At 33.8% G+C, this 23,591-nt stretch overlaps 1 protein-coding gene across 1 annotated transcript; it reads left to right on the top strand.

The window, feature by feature from the left end:
- The first annotated feature begins 2,832 nt into the window (after positions 1–2,832).
- Positions 2,833–23,325, top strand: LOC306859902 (6-phosphofructo-2-kinase/fructose-2,6-bisphosphatase 2-like). The gene is made up of 16 exons (XM_079401299.1): positions 2,833–2,966; positions 3,076–3,184; positions 6,686–6,811; positions 7,929–8,025; positions 8,319–8,385; positions 9,616–9,690; positions 9,862–9,918; positions 10,398–10,522; positions 14,745–14,952; positions 15,940–16,086; positions 17,500–17,604; positions 18,138–18,267; positions 18,437–18,499; positions 19,099–19,163; positions 20,909–21,055; positions 21,795–23,325. Exons 2-16 carry the CDS (start codon positions 3,127–3,129, stop codon positions 21,846–21,848), a joined length of 1,524 nt encoding a protein of 507 aa, XP_079257425.1. The 5' UTR covers positions 2,833–2,966; positions 3,076–3,126; the 3' UTR covers positions 21,849–23,325.
- Positions 23,326–23,591: the final 266 nt, after the last annotated feature.

Raw genomic sequence — 23,591 nt, 5'->3', positions numbered from 1 at the left:
TACAGGTTACAAGACTGTCAGCTCAGGCCGGCTGAGGGTTTTGCATTATAGGAAAAATGATGCAAATTTATGAGCTGCTGGCTTGGTAACGTGCAATATATCCTAGTTATCACCGTTCAAAAATAATGTACAAATATACAAAATAGACAATGTGCAAAATAGCACAAACACAATATACAAAATAGACAATTTAGTATGTACAGGTATGTTAGTTGCAAGTTTGAAATGTAATAAGTATGTGTGTTAAATAAAAAATAAAGTATGATAGTGTTGTGTGTTTCATGTTTATTGTTAAGAGTTCAAGTGTTCATGAGATGGATTGACTGAAGGAAGAAACTGTTCCTGTGTCTGGTCGTTCTGGTGCTCAGAGCTCTGTAGCGTCGACCAGACAGTAACAGTTCAAAGAGGGAGTGTGCTGGGTGTGAGGGGTCCAGAGTGATTTTACCAGCCCGTTTGCTCACTCTGGATAAGTACAGTTCTTGGAGAGTGGGGAGGGTTGTACCAATGATTCGCTCAGCAGTCTGGACTACCCTCCATAGTCTTCTGAGGTCAGATTTGGTAGCTGAGCTGAACCAGACAGTTATTGAAGTGCAGAGGATGTATTCAGTGATGACGGAGTAGAACTGTTTCAGCAGCTGGCGAAGGAAGTACAACCTCTGCTGGGCCTTTTTCACAATGGAGTCTATGTGAATATCCCACTTCAGCTCCTGGGAGATGGTGCTGCCCAGGAATCTGAATGACTCCACTGCAGTCACAGTGCTGTTCATGATGGTGAGTGGGGGGAGAGCAGGGGGGTTTCTTCTGAAGTCCACGATCATCTCCACAGTTTTGAGTGTGTTGAGCTCCAGGTTAAGACTGCACCAGACAGCCAGCTGCTCAACCTCCTGTCTGTAAGCAGACTTTTCACCGTCCTGAATGAGGCCGATCAGTGTGGTGTCGTCTGCAAGCTTCAGGAGCTTGACAGAGGGGTCTTTAGATGTGCAGTCGTTGGTGTACAAAGAGTAGTGGGGAGAGGACACAGCCCTGAGGGGCACCAGTGCTGATGGTGCGGGTGCTGGTTGTGTATTTTCCCAGCCTCACTAGCTGCTGCCTGTCTGTTAGGAAGCTGGTGATCCACTGACAGACGGAGGTGGGCATGGAGAGCTAGTTTGGGCAGGAGGAGGTTTGGAATGATAGTGTTAAAGGCTGAGCTGAAGTCCACAAACAGGATCCTCACATAAGTCCCTGGTCTGTCTAGATCAGGGGTGCCCAACCCTGTTCCTGGCGATCGACTGTCCTGCAAAGTTTAGCTCCAACTCTAAAACACCTGCCTTTAATTTCCACGCGATGCTGAAGACCTTAATTAGTTGCTTCAGGTGTGTTTGATTAGAGTTGGAGCTAAACTTTGCAGGCCAGTCCATCGCCAGGAACAGGGTTGGGCTCCCCTGGTCTCGATGTTGCAGGATGAAGTGCAGTCCCATGTTGATGATGATGATGTGTATTGCATGTTTGTAGCATCTTTTCTATAGAAAAGGTCACAAGATTTTCCATGTTTGTGCATAAGCATAATATGTATTTATATATTTTTGTGTATAAAGACACAATTTCAATAATAAATATGAATATTTGTAATTCTTAAATGTATACTAATTTAATTATTATTTGGAAAATATTTAAATTCTATTAATGTTTTATAAGGTTGAGATTCTATTAAGGTTAAGTTTATTTTTTCTATTTAATAATGAATTATTAGATGTTTATTTATTTCAAATGTTTATTGTATACTTATTTTAATCTGATTAAGTGTTTTATATAAACATTATTTGGTTATTTTAATCAAATGTCTATTTTATACTAATTTATTTTTATGGTATGCATTTTTTGTACGGTAGAAAATTTCTGTCTAGAAGAACAATTTAAGTTTACCATTCATATAAATTAATGTGTCAGAACTCAATATACAACAAATATCGTACATAAAACCAAAGGTTTTATATGTTTTAATTCCATAAAATATTTAATACACTTTCTTTAATACACCTGCTAAGTTTTAACTGGTGTACTGAGTGTATTTATACCTTAATACACTGTATTTAATACACCTGTTAAGGAACACAGGTCTCAAAATTACTTTGTTCTCTAATGTCTCATATATCTCTCATAGTCATAATATCTCATGTTTATCTAAATCTAAATGTTTATCCAAAGTGATTCGTTAGGGAAAACGTTTTAATTTGATAGATAGATAGATAGATAGATAGATAGATAGAACTGATCTGTTATGCATGTAGTCGTTCGTTAATGCTTTACATGCGCCACATACTTTTCTGATTGATGTTAAGTATGTCAAATCAGGCAAGCGCAACAAACCCCGCCCCCAAGCATCTTCAGACCGTGATTGGTTCAGACCGTTGAGCGGCAAAAGTTATTGGCTTGTTACTGTTTCCTTTGAGGCGCAGAGAAGTTCCTCCAGCAGGGGGCGATTCGCGGATCTCCGATCTGAATCCTCATTGACTAGCATTCAAGATTTATGTTAGACAAACTATACAATATATACAAATTTTATAATTGGTACCTGACATATAAATAAAAATGTGCACCATTCTCTACTACAAGCCTCATCTGATTAATTCACCGCTGTGAAAAGTAACAAGTATCACGTGACAACGCTTCCATAAGCGATTTGGATATTTTTTTTGCACCTGTAGTAATTATACTGAGAACTTTAATATTATCAAACTGAAAGAACACAGAATGAAAAGCAGATATAAAATAATTATTATTTATACCGATCGTGCCTGGCCAATCACAGACAAGATTCGCCACGCTAACCCCGCCCATTGGCTGTTTCGTGGGCTTTCACACAAACACTTCCTGAAACACACGGTCACATCAAGACTACTCTGTCCCAGAGATTTAATGGAAACGCAGTTTTAACTGCGTTTGAATTGGAAATGGCCCTGTTTTTGTGTTCTCTCCGCTGCGAGGTGAGTAAATACAGCTTTTTTTATTCCTGTTTTGGACGCTAATAAAGCAGCAGATGTGCAATAATGCCAGGCCTAATGACCTAATCTGAGTCTCGTGATACCTGCGCAGGTGGACTGACCTCTGGTGACCTGTGCTGACCCTCACACCTGTCCTAAAGTCATGGACTATTCAAATGACTGCAAGAAGGCGGAGCCCAGAGTCAATGAGAAGAAATGCTGTGAGCTATTGTTATTATTTATGCTCATTTTAATACTTTGAGATTCAGTGTATTGATTAAACCTTTGTGGGGATTTAAACCCATAACCTTTTAGTTACCAGCTTAGATCTAGGCTGGCTATAGCACTCATATGTAGCTAAATGTACATAGCGAGGTATTATTTTCCATCATTTTGGGGATCTAGGCTATTGGTTAAAGATATGAGCTGATAACTGAAAGGTTGTAGGTTCAAACCCTGATCATTTAACATCAGGGTACTCCGTGTTTATGATTACTACAGTTATTGAGCAAAGATCAACAAAGATGATCATCCTCATGCGAGAGACCCATTTATACTCATTTAAATATTAGTATTTAACTTATAATAATAATAGATTCTATTGTTTTCCCCCTACTCACTATACTTTTTATTTGTTTGTTTAAATGTTTGTTATGCACTTATTTAATCAAATCTGTTATCTAATTTTAATTTAAATATTTAAAAAAAATTTAATCAATTTTTTTATTTGTTTGTTTTAATCTAATTTATTTTGTTTTATTTTTATTTTATGCATTTTATTTTTTTACATATTTAAACATCGATATATTATAGATATACATTTTTTCTTTTCCACATACGTCAGCACCCCCCTTCTAACAGTATGTAAATACAATTAGCTTGATGTTCATTAAGGCGGTCACAGATGCAAGATCTTATAATATATGCAACATCATACATGCTTATTAAATGACTCATTTAGAGTTTATTGATGTGGTTTTCTGTAAAAACATCACTTATATCCTTGTATAGTAAGAAGCCCCTTGTTTTAGTTGGCAGTGCTTGTGATGGCCGTCTGGGAACTTTGCACTTCAAGACATGCTGTAGTTTTTCAAAATGAGTCTGACATTCAGATCCAGAGCTGAGAGTTGAGCTTTAACATGTTCGTTCAAGCTGAAAGAGAAATCTAAATCAGATTGGAATTTGAGCTTTGGGTCCAGACAGGGTTTTGTGGAATGTAAAGCCCAGTTAAGAGGCGTGTCGTGTCCTGTTTCTCTTCTTCGGTGCAGAGTAATATATTGATGGACAGGCAAGAAGATCAAAGAGACTTGGTGTATGGCCAAAAAGCAACCACCTAGCAACGCCCTTGCAATCATTCTGAACACCTTAGCAACCCTATAGCAACCCAGTCAAATATATAATCGATGTAATTTGCAAGGTGTGTTTTTGTGTTCAGTGTTTCCTCTAGGATTTTTTCCAGCGGTGGTGGCAGGACTATTTCCCATAGGCCACGCCCCCTCCCCACCCAAGAATCACGTGCACTCAGAATTGAATTTAGAAAGTAAATAATAAAATATGAATGACTAAATTAATGACAATCAATAGCACAAACAAAAACAAGATTAAACATGTAAATTTATAATAATCTATTCAACTGTAAAATAACACTGGATAGTCTTCACTGTATAAATAGACAGTGATGACAGACAGCAGCAGGTTTATTTAGTCTCTTTAAGACCTCATGCAGGGATCTAAAATACTGTTACACAGAGCTTACACAGCAAGCATACTTTTCTTTTTAGGAGCGCTTGTCCTCCTAATTAAATAAAATTAGGAGCACCTTCTGATCAATAATCAAAAATTCTGATCAAAATGTAGCATTCCTAATACGAGGTGATATTTGACTCCTTAAAGTGATTTACAGAGGCACTTTCTTTTTACTTTTGTGATCGCATTTTTCTAATTTTATTAAAAGTATGTCATCTATATCAAATTCAAAAAATTTAATTTATAAGCTTTTTAGAATTTTTAATTTAAACAGTATAATAAGAAGTAGAAGTAGAATAAGACAAGTTGGCAATGAAATTAGTATTAATAAAACATTTATTTGTGCTAAAGAGGTGGCACAGAAGAATATAAAAGTGGCTTGTACGTACGTTTAATGAGGCTCAGAGGTGGCATGAGTGCAGTTAAATTCATAAATTCATCTTGAGATTAATGTTTTAATTATACTTTAAAAAATTAAACTAAAACCACCAGCAGGTGGCGGTATTTCACTGATTTTATCATTGAATCATTCATTCAATTGATTCGTTCCAACGGCTGATTCATTCAGGAATGACACACCGCTGTGTTTGCTTTTAGAGATGCGCAGCGCTCAGCTGTTACTTTATTTGGAACTATTTTCCTTGATGAAATGGCACAAAATCAGGCAGTAGTGTTATATTCAGACAACGTAAGTCACTTCTTTTTTTATTGAACTGTTGTATTAAATCAATATCACATTTGCAAACTCCCTTAATAATCTTTAAAAGCTGTCACTCAGTTTATCGCGATCTGTGGGCTATTATTATTAATAGTGCTCTGTCACTATTACTATTAAAGTTACTGAGAAGCTGGTGTGGCGGCCCGCCACGGCTGAATGAATGTAGCGGAAACACTGGCGTTATTGCTAACTGTTATTCCAGAATTGAAATAAAGTAATAATACACATGTGAAAATATATATTAAAAATATATAATAAATATATTTTATTTTATGATTGTTATTATAGTTTATTTTAAATATTTTATTTTAAATATAACAAAATATTAGATGAAACCTAAATTAAAATAAAAAAGAAACCTTGCCCTCAAAACTTACTGAAATTATGTACTAAAATTATTAAATGAAAACTGAAATAAAATTAATTCGGCTAATGCTATATAGAAATATATATATAAAAAAGCAAACTATAAAATAACTATAAAATTGAAAGCTAAATATTTATAATAGTATATTAATAATACTAAAATAATACTGATTTGCTGAAGTATGCATGGTGGGTATATGGGTTTGCTGATGAGTCGCTTAAAATATTAATGCATGTAAAAATTATAAAAAAAATAAAATCTGTTTAATTTAAATATCATATAAAAAAAATATATATTAGATTAAATGAAACTTACATTAAAATAAAATGTAAAATGGTGCCTTGGCAGCTAACTAAAATATGTAGGTTTAAGCTAATGTACTAAAATTATTAAAACTAAAACTGAAACAAGCTATAAGCTATATAGAAATATATAAAAAAAAACTACAAAGTGCAAACACATGTAACTAAATTACTAAAACTTAAAATTGACAATATAAAAATTAAAGCATGTTCAAAATATGAATAAATACCATAATAATATAGAAATAATATACATGTATGCATGGTGGGTAAATGGGTTTGCTGTTCAGCTGCTGTTTTATTCTCAGAAACACATGGCATTTATTAAAAACAAGAAGCCTCAAGCTACTCTCATGCATAATTGATAAGGAAATGATATCAATAAGCAGCATGAAAGCTTCATGCCCTCAGTGAAATCCTCATGAACGTCACTTATTTCCAGGCATGAAAAATCTGAACTGTGTGCAGCTGTTATGAGTATAAATATGATGACTTGGGAACAGAATGTTCATCTGATAGCATCTGGTTTGTCCTGCACTGAGAAGGGAATTGTTAAAAGTAAATGAAGTGTGTGTGTTTGTTTTCATAGCATGGGCGTCATACATGACTAACTCCCCTACTGTCATCGTATTGATCGGCCTTCCCGCCAGAGGAAAGACATACATATCTAAGAAGCTGACGCGATACCTCAACTGGATCGGGGTTCCCACAAAAGGTGAGAGAAAAATGAGAGCTGTTCTGAGTGGAGCTCATTCAACTTACTGCTCTATTTATTCTAATTATTTATGTAATTATACCTGGGGATGAAACACCAAAATTATTTCTTAAATTAAACCAGTAAGAATAAATAATCTGAATTAATTCAAATAATTTTTAACTCAATATAACTAAGGTATTTACGACTTTTTAATTTAACAATTCAGATTTTTTTTCTTAGAATTCTGAATTTATATCTCACAATTCTGACTTTTTTTCTCATTCTAAATTGTGACACGCAATTCTGAGAAGAGTCAGATTTGTGAGATATGTATACAATTTTTATTTCATGGTGTAAATAGGTTTACAACATGCAAACTAGCATTGAGTTTACAACTTGCAATTCTGAGAAAAAAGACAAACACAAAATTGAAAGAAAAAAAAGTAAGAATTGTGAGAAATTTGCATTTGCAAGAAAAAGTAAGAATTGTGAGAAATTAGCATTTGCGAGAAAAAGTAAGAATTGTGAGAAACTTGCAATTGCGAGAAAAAGTAAGAATTGTGAGAAACTTGCAATTGCAAGAAAAAGTAAGAATTGTGAGAAACGTGCAATTGCGAGAAAAAGTAAGAATTGTGAGAAACGTGCAATTGCGAGAAAAAGTAAGAATTGTGAGAAACTTGCAATTGCGAGAAAAAGTAAGAATTGTGAGAAACGTGCAATTGCAAGAAAAAGTAAGAATTGTGAGAAACGTGCAATTGCAAGAAAAAGTAAGAATTGTGAGATTAAAAATTTGCAGTTACTTTTTAAAATGATTAAATTCCCTCGCAGAAACAGAATCACGAGATGCAAACTAGCAATTTTACAGGTTTATAACTTGCCAAGTCATAATTGTGAGATAAAAACTCAGAATTGCAAGAAAAAATGTCCAATTACCTTTTTTATTCCTTATTCCATCACAGAAAAAAAACAATTGCAAGATGTAAATACACAATTACGAATTTATAACTTTCTAGCCTTGGTATGTTTCTAGCGTTGGCACTGAATCTATAAAATATACTATTATGTTTCAGTCTAATGTTTCCAAAAAGCCTGTTGCTTTCCCTTTATGTTGGTAACAGTTGTGTGTTTCTGTCAGTTTTTAACCTGGGTGTTTATAGACGTGAGGCGGTACAGTCGTACAAGTCTTACGACTTCTTCCGTCACGACAATGAAGACGCCATGAGAATCAGGAAGTGAGTGTCCACACCGTTGCACCTACATTACACAAATACCTCTCCGACACACCAGGATGTTTCTACAGCATTCTGTATCAGTCATTTCAGGAAGTGATCAGGAGGAAGTTTTGAGTTGCACTATGTGACAATGTAGTATTCACATCAGACTATGTTTCAAATAAGCAAGAATAAACACCTTGTAATTGATTCTGATTGGTGCTGATGAATGGAGTCAGTATCAGTGGCATCATCTGCTGGTGCTGTTGAGTTTAATGTGATTGTGGTGGTTCTGGTTCTGTTGTTTCTCTCAGACAGTGCGCCATCGTGGCTCTACAGGATGTGAAATCTTATCTGAGTGAGGAGGGAGGGCAGATCGCTGTAAGTTCTGCTCTTTGGACACGTTTATCTTTGGACTTCACACATACTGAAACTAGAATATCTCCGTTTGTTAGCTCAAATATTAATCACTTGTGTGCTGAAGTGTTTTGTGTTATTTGTCTTGTGTTAGTTGTTTCATGTAGCTGTATCAGATCATGGGTGTCATTATCAAAATTATTTTTGTTAATAGAAATTATGCTGGAATAAAATATAAAATTAGATGAAAATATATAGAATTAGGAATGCTGCTTTGGCAAATAACTGAAATAAAACTACTAAAAACTGAAATAAAATAAATAAATCTGAAATCTAAGTAAATTAATGCTAAATAGAAATATAAAAAATACAAAATCACATAATATAATTATTACAACTGGAACTAAAAATAAAATTGGCAACTAACTGAAATAAGTTTGTTGAAATACTAACATTATTAAAACTTCTAAAATTTAATTAAAGTTAAATATAAATATTTGCAAAAAACATTATTAAAATGGCAAAAGTTCATAATAGAATCACTACAATTTAAATTCATATTAAAATTGGCAACTAACTGAAATATGTTTGAGGTCACATGCTAAAACAATTAAAACTACTAAAAACGAATGAAAATAAATTTAAACAAATATTGAAAAAATAATAAAATGACAAAAACATGTAATAAAACTAATACAAATTAAAATAAATGAAAGCTAAATGTAAATATTAAAATAAATTAAAATGCTGTGTTGGCAACTAACTAAAATAATTTAAAGTACTAAAATTATTAAACCTACTATAAATTAAAATAAAAAGAAATTAAAGCTAAACAGAGATATATATATATATATATATATATATATATAATTACTACTGAAAGTAATATCAAATTGAGAAAATTATTAGAATAGAAAAAAACAAATAATTGAATTAAAATAAAACTAATTCAAATGATTAATTGATACTATAATAATATATAAATAAAATTTAAATTTCACTGCCCCAGATGCCGTTTAAACATTTCATCATATCACATTGTCATTAGAAAAATAAATTAATTTCATAAATATTTGCCATACCAATTTCTACACCAGTCAAAAATAGCACAAAATAAATAAATGTCATTACAATCAATTGACACCTAATTGCTCTTGTGACGTAAGCAAATGATTCTAATAGTTTGATTATATTTGATAAGATATTTCCTAATTTATTTCTTTTCAAGTGTGATGTGATCATTTGTCTTGTCAGGTTTTTGATGCCACAAACACAACCAGAGAGAGAAGGAGCCTCATCCTGAGTTTTGCGAAGAAAAACGCATATAAGGTCAGAGAATGTGTGATTGGCTTACTGAAATATTAGCAGTTCTTCATGTAGCAGTTGTCCAGGAGTGTTCAGAGCATCAATAAAGCTCTTCTGCCAGCCTAGTTTGCCCTTCATAAACCTGAATGGAAACCTTCTTGCAGCCTTTGGGATTATTTTTGGTTTTGTTTCCAGGTGTTTTTTGTTGAGTCGCTTTGTGACGACCCAGAAGTCATTGCTGCCAACATACTGGTGAGTGTCACCGTTAATATTTATCACTGCTGTTATATCAGAATAAGTTGGCGAGGTAAGATAACGCAAAATGTTTTTGTTAAAATGTTTTTTTTTTTCTTCATTTTATTATAATTATGCAAATTTTTACTTTACTTGACCGTCTAACTCTAGCACTCTCTATTCTAATTTTATTTTATCTATGTCTTTTTATAAAAAAAAAAAATAATAATAATAATTATCTGTACTGCGTTAGGCTAACCAAGACTTGTAATAATAGCACTTGCACGTTGTTGCTCTTTTGTTGGTTTTGATTGCTTCTGTTGTCCTCATTTGTAAGTCGCTTTGGATAAAAGCATCTGCTAAATGACTAAATAAATAAATAAAATGAATTGAGGCTACAGGAAATATTTGAGCTTTAATATACACAAGAAATATACACATTGTTATACACAAGTTAATATCACTGGACACATGACACTTCATGAATTTGATGGCAGGATGTGAAGGTTTCCAGCCCTGATTATCCTGAGAGACACCGCGAGAGCGTGATGGAGGATTTCCTGAAGAGAATCGAGTGCTATAAAGTCACATATCAGCCGTTAGACCCAGACGACCATGACAAGTATGATTTTATTTTCATTTTAAAAGTATTTTTATCTATTTATTATTTTCCCAAAGCATCATCTAGTAGCTTATGAGACATTTGTCATTTTTGTCCTTTTGAGTAAATATTTTTTTTATTTTTATTATTCTATTTATACTATATGGTATGTAATTTCAGCTGTTGATCTGTGACCTGAGGTCCATTCTTCGTACATTTGTTAACTCAGTTATCTGGGGCACACTGTAAAAAATGATCGTGATTTTAACGGTAAAAAACTGTGAAAATGCTACGGTAAAAACCTGTTACATGGTTAACGGAAAGTTCCTGTAAAATTTACAGGGAAAAAACGTAAACTTACGTTCCCAGAATTCCCTGCATTCCATTTCAAATTCTGTTTGAATTTGACGTTTTTTCTTTGAAATAACTGTTTCTTCTTAATTTTTTCTTATCAGTTATGTTTATTAGGGTTGTATGTTACATCTAATGTTGTTAAATTAATGTTTAAAGCATATTTCAGTTTAATGAGTCTCACCATGATGGTGTTTAGTGCTTGTGTAAATGACACTGTGCACCTTCTATATATGCAATTGTTTAAAATTTTCTTGTGATGGACTTTGGCTCATCATGTGATTTTCTCATCATCACCTGCATTTGGTGGATATCAGTGTATTTCAAAGGAACAAAGCAGATTTCAGTACTTTAATAGGTTGGTATATTAAGATTATATCAGTTAAAGAAATTACGGTATTTAACTGTAAATTTAAGTTAAAACCGTAAAACCTAAAACGTTGCTACCGTATTTTTACGGTAGAATTCTGGCAACCACAGCTGCCAGTTTTTTACCGTAAATTTTACGATTTTTTTTTTACAGTGCACGTTTATGATCACACCGGTGCCCAATGTTTTGCTCCGGTTTCCGGGTTGAACGACATGTTTCCTGGAAACGGTGTGCAACGTGGTTTGAGATACGTTTTCTCTTGTTTGGTGGGTGTGTCAAAAATGTCAGCCCAATCAGCAGCAACGTGTATATAAACCATGCGCTATTAAAGAGACAGATCGCACAATGGGTCCAAGTGAAGTCATTTAATATGTGTCCGCTGCAGAAGACATTAGAAGACATGTTTGTCGTAAGAGTTTTATAGTAACATAGCATATCAACACGATGATGATGAATTTGTAAGTAAATGTAATTAACATCAAAATAAACTCACAAGAGCAAGTATATTGTTTGCACATGTTTATTTACATTAAAGGCAAAATAACTGAAATAATAAGAGCACAAGTATAGATCTGGAACTTCTTTAGGTCTGTCTAAATATGTAGTAATTGCAATGTCTCCTGGTCCATATCCTTTCCTTAGGAAGGTGTGCTAGACACTGATTAATGTAACATAAACATATTATACATATTTATATATTTCGCTATTGTATTGTGGAGTGACACTTTCATAAACTTTTCTATGCTCCTCTGATTATATAATGGTAAATATTACAATATCATAACACAACAGTGATCAGCAATAATGATAAGTCTAATACTCACAATAAAAATAATAAGGTCATATAGATCATAACACAGTCTCGGAGGTAAGAAGTGGATTATCCTTCTCCTGAAATGTTTGTCTTTTCATCCAGAAATGTGAGGCAAATGTTGGATCATAATAATTATGAACCACAGTTTCCACAAACCCCTTCACTCCATTGGGATGTTCTCTTTTATTCTGGACGGCAAGGGCAGTGACTGTAACATCGAGTGTATTTATAACCGATTTTATCAGGCTCTGAAAATTCTTCAAAAAGAACTAAAAGAATGGCCTTCTCAGCTGCCATAGCTGCAACTCTTGGGTCGTCAGAACAGGGTGTTCAACGCATCACCGTTTCCATTTAATAAATGTTTTGCACAGTTTTTTCGGGGCTGAACGCAGCCCTGGATTTGATTTTTGAAAAATTTGCTTGATCTTGGATTGGTTGCTTCAAAGCTCATCCCGGAGTTGCTGTCATAGCAACAGATCCGTAAGCTTAAAACTGCTCGGGAGCAGGCTTATTTCATGTAAACAGGATTAGATCACAGCTTTTTAAGCTGATTTGATACTTTAAATCTGTCCCAGCCACTGCTTCTTTATTAGAAGAGTGCCCTACTGATCCAGGGACAATAATTTGAAAAAAATAATAATTGAAAAAAATACAATAATATTGTGTAGTCTGTAATACTATAGACACAGCCAGTTGTAGTGATTGAAATATATATTCATGATAAAATAATTACTTCATAATTTATAATGTATTAGAGTATTATACAGTTCATCTGAGCTGTGCATTAATTTGAGTGGTGACAGCTATTATTGATGGAGCCCAGGAGATGCAGATAACTTCATCTTGAGCTTTAATTAATGATATCACGTAACAAATATGTTTCAAAGATTAAATTAAATTAAATTAATTTACAACATTGAAATACAAATGTAAAGCCTGTAGAAATACTATAAATCGTGAATATTTATATTTGTTTTTGGTGAATCGTGAATATAAATAATTGGGAATCAAAAAATTAAATAAAATAAAAACAGTGCACATTTCATATATCTATTATAGCATTTATGTAGTTTTGTTCGCTTGGCTGTTTCCTTATAAAAGTCCATAAATTTGTCAAGTTTTCCGTCAGGTGTCTTTTTTTATGATATGATGTTATTACGTTGCTGTCTTGCCGCCAGCCAATCGCTGCATTGCTGATCGTGGTTTCGAGTATCGATCCCTTTTCGGGGAGCAGGGCAGATGTATGGATGCATGTTAAGTGAGGTATGACGAACGGGCCCCAGAACACCATCTTTAGCTTTTCTGTTGTTACCTCACTCAGTCTCCAGCAGAGAGCAGTACAGTACTGAATGTATTTTATTAATATTCTGTTGGTTTGGTTTGGTGATAAATGCCTCGAAATACTTTCTAATTGACAAAGTTAGTGTGTTAAAATAAATCTATAAGGCTGTTTTGGACGGTCCAAGGCATTTGTGAGATTCCTCAGGAGTAGCTTTTGGCTTTAATCATAGAATAATCTGCCAATGCTTGGAAAATTGTAACATATTATGGTGGTTACAGACACAGCTGCCTTCAGATTTCCTCCTTTTATTCTCTGCTGTGAAAGTGCTCATACAACATCCAGAAAACTGTTCAATTCAACTTGCAACCTACAGTATTCTTTATTTGTACACTTTATTATATGCTTCACAAACGTGATTTCCAAAAAGGGAAACAACATTACGGTATATTTAAATATACAGAAATAAGTGTAAAACCCACAGTATGTTGTTCCTGAAATGTATTTGTAGATTTAACTCTTGATTTAATCATCAGTTATAGTTTATTATTTGCTATAATGTTATTCTAGTATTTATTAATATTTTGAAAAATTGTAAAATAATTAATTAATAAGTAATTGTGTATGTTTTATAATTTTTCTTAGTTAAATATAATTATTTAAATATATTTTAGTTATAGTTTTTATTTAATTCAGTTTCGGTTTTCAACTTAAATGTATATATTTCAATTACTCTTCTAATTTTGATTGAATGTTTTTGTCATTTTTATTTTTTTATGTTACTATTTAGTTTATTTATTGTAGTACTTCAGCTTAAACTTATTTTAGTTTAGTTTAGTTATGTCAAGGCAAAATTTGTTACTTTTTTCCATCCTGTATTTGTATTTTATTATAGTTTTATTTTAATTAACAACATTTTTTAATAGTTCTAGTTAATAACAACACTGTTAATCAAGATAATAATTTTGCCACCAAATTTACAGGTATGAATTTGAAACATATACTGTAATCCTAGCATTATAGTACTTACTATATTATACCATATAAGCATTTTTACCTCTAAGTAGATAGCAACATATTTTATCCTTGATGACTGAATAAATCTATAGTATTACCTGCTGTAAAACCACCTATTTTGTTTGTTGTGGAGAGTCATTTACTGAGTTTTCAACTCTTTTATTAACTTTAGGGAACAGATTGCTCATAAACATGAATGCTTTTTCAAGGGAAGGGATTGGTGATTAATTATGTTATGTAAGCATGTGACTTACACACAATTAAATGCAGGAATGTTCCTCTGGACTCGCCTGTTAATTGTTCTGTGCTGCTATTATAGTGTGTGTGTGTGTGTCTGAATCATTAGGCCATAAACACATGTATCAGTTTGCATCTGTAAAGCCACTTCATGGTTGTTTTTGGGCTCTTTCAGGGATCTGTCCTTAATCCAGGTGATCAACGTGGGCCAGCGTTTCCTGGTGAACCGCGTTCAGGATTATATCCAGAGCAAGATCGTCTACTACCTCATGAATATTCACGTTCAGAAGCACTCCATCTACCTGTGCCGCCACGGCGAGAGCCAGCACAACGTCCAGGGCTGCATCGGAGGAGATTCAGAGCTCTCCAGCAGAGGAGAACAGGTGCACTTTGGGGAATCCTAAAATTTCAAAAACTGCTCGCTGAACAGCGAGTTTAACCCATTCATAAGTATAGGAGTGAACCGTCTTTGTATTTCTATAGTCTTTGATGAAATCCACTCATTTTGAGGTGCTGAATCCAAAAATAATGTCTGTTTTGCTCAAGCACGTCACACTGTCTTACAAAATATGATGCATTTTGTAACATTTTTGCTTTCGACAACCATTTATAAGGTGAAGAAGTCTTTTATTAGGAAAGGGAAGTTTATTTATAAAGCACATTTCATACACCGATGGAGACGGGAATCATGTATTTGTAGCAGTTTTTCTGCTGATTAAGTTTTATGTAAAGCACTTTGAATTACCACTGAGTCAAATTACATCTATTTGTTCAAGTCTAACTCCATTTCTGCATTTATTATTTTGATAAGTGCATTAAAGCTGATATTAGTGAATATTTATTTAAATGAGAAATGAGATTTGTTTGTTAATGTTTTGAATTGTTTTATTTATTTTTACTAGTTTTCTTTAAAGTTTAACTATAGATTTTATTGTTTTTTTGTTATTATATTAAAATAATAATCTTATTAATATATTTTTTTTGTCATTTTTTAGTACATCAAGTTAAACTAAACGTAAATGAGAAATGTTGCCTTGGCAACTGAAAACAATATGTATGTCTTTAATAATTTTTTTTACTATAAAATAAAATATTTATATATTTAATTCATTCATGCATACATTCATTTTTTTTATTTGAATTTTTTTAGGTTTTAGTTTTAGTTAACTATAATAAAACTGAGAGTTGTTTGCATTTCTTAATCATGTTTTTCGGGGTTTTTTTTTTTTTACTCCAGCACATGTAAAGCCACTTTCATAATTTCACTTTTCACCCTGTGTTGCTTCCCAGCATGCTCTGGGTCAGTCCTTCACCACAGGTGGGTGAGAAATGTTTGCGGGCTTGTTAACATCTTTCCCGCTCTGTGTTAGTTTTCTAAAGCTCTGCGTGGGTTCCTGGAAAACCAGAAAATGCCAGACCTGAAGGTGTGGACCAGTCAACTCAGACGCACCATCCAGACGGCCGAGGAGCTGGGCGTCCCGTACGAGCAGTGGAAAATACTCAACGAGATCGACGCCGTGAGTTTCCTGTTTTGCTGTTTTTATTACAGCAGCAGCCTCTGGTTTTCATATGAACACTGGGCTGTTTTTCATTACCTACTGTGATAAAACAGAGATGTTTTCTGTTAACGCAATTAGTCAATTTGAGTCAGATGTTTAATGGAGGTGTATCATTGGGAAAACTTTGCCATGAGTCTGCTTCCACATAAGTGGGAAATAAGGTAGATTTAGAGATACCTCACCCTCAGGCCAACCAAGATGTAGATTAGTTTGTTTCTTCATCAGATTTAGAGAAATGTAGCATTACATCACTTGCTCACCAATGGATCCTCTGCAGTGAATGGGTGCCGTCAGAATGAGAATCCAAACAGCTGATAAAAAGGTTTGTAAGAAACAAATCCAACATTAAGATGTTTTTAACTTCAAATCATAGCTTCAAGCTAAAATACGAATCCATAATATTGCTTTCTCCAGTGAAAAAGTCATCTGAATCAGGAGAGAAATCTGCACAGATCAGTCAAGCACCGTTTACAAGTGAAACCAGTCCAAAACTGCTCTAAACAAATATATCAGTGGATTTTGATGTGAGAGGACAACAGGAGATTGGATTTTTCACTGGAGGAAGCATTATTATGGACTTGTATTTTGGCCAGAATAAGTCGTGACGTATTGTCAAGTATGGTGACCCATACTCGAAATTGGTGCTCTGCGTTTAACCCATCCAAGTGCACACACACAGCAGTCAGTAGTGAACAAATGCACACACACACACACACACACACACACACCGTGAACACACACCCGGAGCAGTGGGCAGCCATGCTGCGGCGCCCGGGGAGCAGTTGGGGGTTCGGTGCCTTGCTCAAGGGCACCTCAGTCGTGGTATTGAGGGTGGAGAGAGCGCTGTACATTCACTCCCCCCACCTACAATCCCTGCCGGCCGGGGACTCGAACCCGCAACCTTTCGATTACGAGTTCGACTCTCTAACCATTAGGCCACGACTTCCCCCTAAAAATTACCAAGTTAAAACGTCTTTATGGATTTGTTTCATACAAACACGCAGCTTTTGACATCACAAGATGTTAACTGATGGACTGGAGTGGTGTGGATTATTGTGATGTTTTTATCAGCTGTTTGGACTCTCATTCTGACGGCACCCATTCACTGCAGAGGATCCATTGGTGAGCAAGTGATGCAATGCTACATTTCTCCAAATCTGATGAAGAAACAAACTCATCTACTGTGCGTCTTGGATGGCATGCTGAGGATGACTAAATTAACAGCAAATATTTATAATTATTGAACTATTCCTTATATTGCAAAAAGAAAAAAACAATCACATTACTGCAAAACATCTGAATTGATGACAGAGAAACATTTGTGTTGTTTGTGCAGTGTTATTTTTAATGTGTGCTTATGTTTTGTATCAGGGCATCTGTGAGGAATTGACATATGAAAAGATAAAAGAAACATACCCGGATGAATATTCTCTCAGAGACCAGGACAAATACCATTACAGATACCCAGGAGGAGAGGTATGTCCTTTACCGTTATAACATTTAAAGTTCCCATGTTTTAATAACTCTTCATGACTTTTTAATGACCTTTTCAGTTGTTTTTGTTTTTTAATGATTCAGATTTAGACTGATTGTGTATCATTTTATGCATATTTGGCCAATAAATGCTGAATTGAATTATAAAGTGTAATTTATTTCTGTGATCAAAGCTGAATTTTCAGCATCATTACTCCAGTGTCAGATGATCCTTCAGAAATCATTCTAATATGCTGATTTGCTGTTCAAGAAACATTTCTGATTATTATCAGTGTTGAAAATATGAATATTGTTTTGAAAACCATGACACATTTTATTTTCAGGACTCTTTGATGAATAGAAAGTTTAAAAGAACGGCATTTACTTGAAATAGTAATATAATCTTTTGTCTTTACTGTTACTTTTGACCAATTTAATGCATCCTGTCTGAATAAATCCTGTCTATTCATTTCTTCAAACAAAGAGAAAAACATTCATATTTAGCAGTGAGTTTTGTCCTTCTTCTCTCGCTGTAGTCCTATCAGGATCTGGTGCAGCGGCTGGAGCCAGTAATCATGGAGCTGGAGAGACAAGGCAACGTGCTGGTCATCTGCCATCAGGCCGTCATGCGCTGCCTCCTCGCCTACTTCCTGGACAAGAGCGCTGGTACACCACACACACACACACACTCTCAAATCATATCAGGCCTCTTGGGACTTACTGATGACTATAATGTGATAATGAGAGACACGAGTATGTAGGTTTCTGACAGCTGGTGTTCAGGTAACAAGTGTCAGCAGATCTTCTCATATTTTGGTGTGCTTGTATTGTACAGATGATTTGCCGTATCTGAAGTGCCCCCTCCATGTGGTCCTGAAACTCACTCCAGTGGCTTATGGTTTGTGCCGTTTCATTCACTTCTAAAAGAGCAATTTTTTTTATATATATTTTCTGGTTTAATATACTATTATATTATAATATACTAATATATATAATAATACAGTATATATATTTAAAGTAGAAATATTTATGCATTTAAATTAGATACAATTTTACATATAAAATTTGTTGAAATCTATACTTATTTAAATATATATTTAATAAAAGGGCCCTGCCCCCAGACCTGTACGCCATCTTATATTTCATATAGTTGACTGTTGACAAATATGATGCAGGTCAACAACTCTATAAATGCAGTTATGCCATAAAATTCAACATATTGGTGCAAAATATGCCCCTGTATATGTATTGTCTCATATTTACATGCATCTCATAATACTTTCTCATTTAATACAAAAATAGCTTTAAATAATCTTTTGTGGTTATTTTCAGTTAAATTTAGTTTGAGATTAATTAATCGAAACATGTAATTAATTAGATTAAAAAATTTTATCGACTGCCAGCCCTAAAATATATACAATATTTCTAATAATATGATGAAATAGTTTAGATTAATAATTCTTTTTTCAATACTTATGTTTTTGTTTTCTGTTGCAGGCTGTAAAGTCGACATATTTGACCTGAAAGTAGAAGCTGTGAACACACATCGGGACAGACCACTCGTAAGGAGAAGCATAACCTTTACCAGACTAACCGTTAAAATCGGGCTTCACTGTTATTACTAGCAAGCATTTAGTAGCATGCTGTTTCTCTTCTTTAGGCAAATGTGTTTTTGTTTAAACAGAAAACAAGTTCTCGTACATCACACAAGTTTATTTATGCAGAATGATTTTGCATGTTTATAGATGGTATTTTTGGAATCATATGCGTTCTGTGGTCTCGCCGTCTGTCCAGTACAAACAGCTTGAGTAAATCTGCAGTGGAGGAGTCTCAAAGCAAGAATAACCTCTTGAACTCTTTTAACAGAGCGCTAAAGGCTGGCAGAGTGGTCTGTTTTTGCAGTGCAAGTCTGTAGGTGTGAGTTTGCCTGAAACACACAAACCACAGGTCTGTGGTGGAGAGACTCTCATCCGTTTCAGAATAGATCTGGCTTATGGCTGGATATTGTTTTGGATGAGTAGTTTTAGGATGAGATCAGCATCTTCTGTTCGGCCGCAGTCGGGGGAGTTTCCCTCCAGCCTGAGCTTTAATTTAATGTGCATCAACATGTTTAGTTTCCTCTCAGATTTTTATAGAGCTTATATAACATGGAAAACAGAAGGTTTTTGCACTTTAGAACAACAAAAAAGAGCTGTTGCTGATGTAATAAGTTGACTTATACAACTCCAAAAGATTTGCAGGTGAATCTCGTGAAGGAAATTGTGCTTTTTTTTTCTCCCCTCACTAAAATTTAGCATAATTACATTGTACAAATGTACTTAAATCTTATTTGTACTAAAAATAAGTCTTATTTTCTTCACGCAAAATATAATTTGGTAACATTTTACTTTAGGCCTTTATGTATAATGCATAGTAAAAGTAGATTTAATGCATTAATTATGTCTTGTAATGCACCTCATAATGCATTGTATGATCTCATTAATGATTGTAACAACAGTTATAATATATTATAATAATTATCAACTCATTTAGAAAGAATAATGCATTAAAACACGTCAAACAAACCTTGAAATATTATGATGCATTTTAACTTTCAGTTATTTATGAAAAGATATAATGCATTACCATGGACATTATGAATGCATTATACATACAGGCTTTGAGTAAAGTGTTAGCTATAATTTCTTATTCTCCTTTTAATTGGTGAAATGTGTCCTGGAGGTTTTTTTACTATGTATTTTTTGAGACTCTTAAGAAACTAAGCTCAAAAATTGTCACCGTTATGATATCAAAACACATTAAAGCAAAGCAAGTTTATTTATAAATATTATTTCATATGCATTGGTAAAAAAAAAATTTTTTTAATAATCAGGTGCATAAAACTAAAACATGTGAAAAATATAAAAATAAACAGAATTCTTTTAAATTATTCTTTACAAATTCTCCTTAAAATAAGCAAGAATTTTAATAAAATATGATGTGAGCTTAATTTTGTCATTTAAAATAAAATGTAATATTTTTGTGTGAGACATTAATATTTTATTTTAACAACTTTTTGTACTGAAACCAATATCTTGTGCACTAAAAATGTCTCAATGTAGATTTTGGTGAGCTTAATAGGTACGTTTACCCTAGAAGTCTAAGAGCTATAATAGCCACAACAGCCTATTTCATTGTAAGGCTCAGAGAGAAGGTGGAAATGGTCTCGAAGAACTACATTATGATGCAAGAAACCTTGAAATATAGCCCTTTATAGACATGGCTTCAGCCACATGCTGTACCTGATACTTACATTGTGTGTTATCAGGGAAGCTCCAGACAGGAAGTGCTGAGGAGGAACAGCTTTACACCACTGTCTAGTGCGGATCAGGTCAAGCGGCCCCGCCTCTTCAGTGTCGGCAACCCGCCCCGCTTATCAACCTCGCGATTCCCTGAGGAGCTGAGCGAGAGCCCGGTGAGTTCTCTGTGTGTCTGAGCTCTTAATGTGATTTACAACACTGACATCTACATCCCAAACACACACTGACAGCATAAAACAAAAGGTTCTGACCCAAATGCTGAGAGATAATTGATTTTATGTTTTAAAAACAAATATATACACTACCAATCAAAAGTTTTTGAACAGTAAGATTTTTAATGTTTTTTTTTTTTTTTTTTAAGAAGTCTCTTCTCGCCTAGCCTGCATTTATTTGATCCAAAATACAGCTAAAGCAGTAATATTGTGAAATATTTTTACTATTTAAAATAACTGCTTTCTCTTTGAATATATTTTATAATTTAATTTGAGCAAAGCTGAATTTTTTGAAGGATCGTGTGACATTGAAGACTGGAGTAATGATGCTGAAAACTCAGCTGTGAAATCACAGCGATAAATTACATTTTAAAATATATTCAAGTAGAAAAGTTATTTTAAATAGTAAAAATATTTCAAAATTGTAATGTTTTTGCTGTATTTTGGATCAAATAAATGCAGGCTTGGTGAGCAGAAGAGACTTATTTACCAAAAAACACATGATTTAAGATTTTAATGACATTTTAAAAATAAAAGCTGTTCTTTTTAATTTTCTGTTCATCAAAAATATTATAAATATATCTAGTATTTGTCAACCTGGAGTATGACTACTTAGTCAAGAGTCTCAAGCATTATTTATGTTGTAACGTCAACAAAATAACCTTTGTGCTCGGTCTTGTAGGAAACACTGAACTGCTTCGCCCCGTCAAACTCGAAAGACACCATCCAAGAGTGACGACACACAAAAAAAGCTGTGTGACGCCCGTCACAGCTTAAAGGTTTTCTCCAGACATGATTCAGCCGTTGACGCCCGCTCAAAATCAGCACATGTGAACACTGCTTTATGTAACGTTAACATCGCCGGTGACGCCTCTCTCCGCTCTCCTCAACCCTCATCCGTCCACAAGCGCTTGGAAGTACGTTAAAATCACAACACACAACAATTAATGCAAGGAAGAGTCACTCGGCAGCTCTAGGAACCAATTAGAGCGCAGATGAACTGATTGAGTGGGCGTGGCATGTGCCAGTTAAACTGATTAGAATATTTAAAGAGACAGCGCACTGAAGTAAGAAAGAAGGGAACATTCAAGCACTTGTTTTGATTGTCGTTACATCTGTTTTGTACTCTTTTCTTCATACTGCATTAGTTCTGAGGCCAAATTTGATTGAATATTGTGTAAATATTTGTATAACTATGATTTTAGCTGTTAATTGTCTGTGGTGTTCTTGCTGTTGTTATTTTCTCATTACAGTTTACATTCTGCTTTCTGGTTTTGATTGTTGTGCAGAATGTCATATTGAATTTAATGTCTTGCGGACGTATGACGTCATGGGTCATGTGACAGAGGAAAAGTTCATGAAATCTGTTATGCTGGCTTTTCTCCCGACAAACTTTCTAAAATTTTGGACGGGAACATCAGGGTAGTTCTTATAAATAACACTCTTTTATTTGTTATAAATAAGTGAAAGTCAAGGAAACTGGATTCAGTCTTTAACGAATGTGTCCTTTCGTTGTTTCCTTAAAACATACGCACAGAAACATTAATTATAGACTTATCTTGTCAGTGGTTTCTCAATGGATCTGCAAGAGCGTTTAATACTACTGAGAATATTGAAACTCATACTGTTATATAAGTTATCATTTAGATTATATTTCATTATGAAACGTTATTTATGCATGCTTTTATCTTGCATTAGATCTGGAAGGATGTTTTTAAAGGGTATTTTAAATAGTTTTGTAATTGAGTTCAAGTTGTCAGATTTTTACATTTCAGATTTTAAATCACACAAAGTATGTTGAATGTTATGAATATGATGGCCTGTTAAGAACATGTTCCTATCAATCAGAGGCTGCATTGCTGTTGCGTCTGGCAGCTTGTAAATATGAGTGTGATTGCATGATCGGATATGATCAGATCTGTAAGTGCCTTTGCTTCGCAACCAAAGTGTAATCAAATCAAAGCCTAAAAAAATCCTTTAGCCCTGTATTTTAATGTAATGTGTGATAGAAAATATATTTTGTTCTGGTTTCATTGCATCACAATATCCATAGCACTGTTATAGTTATGACTAATATATATATACACTGATATTTCATGCTAATCTATTGATAAACATTCTGTGATCCAATAAAATCAGTCTGTGATGCAAGTAAATTTTTTTAGTTTTTTTTATCATTTACATTGCAATTAAACTGTTATTTTACTACCATTGATATTTGATTGATAGTTTTTAACATTTTGAATTTTTATTTAATTTTTCACTTTATATTTTTTTTATGTCTATAGTTTTAGTTATTTTAGTACTTCAACTTAAACTAAAATGAGAAATGTTGCTTAAAAACAAATATATATATATATAGCTTGAATATGTTTTGGTCAACAGCTAAAATAACAAAAATTGTGCCTGTGTCCAAATATACAGTATATGGACCTAACTATATATAGTCACTTATTTTATTTTAAATAACAATTTTTAC

The sequence above is a fragment of the Barbus barbus genome, assembly GCF_936440315.1.
Source record: "Barbus barbus genome assembly, chromosome: 40".
Lineage (NCBI taxonomy): Eukaryota > Metazoa > Chordata > Actinopteri > Cypriniformes > Cyprinidae > Barbus > Barbus barbus.
This window is presented reverse-complemented; position numbering and strand designations above follow the sequence as displayed.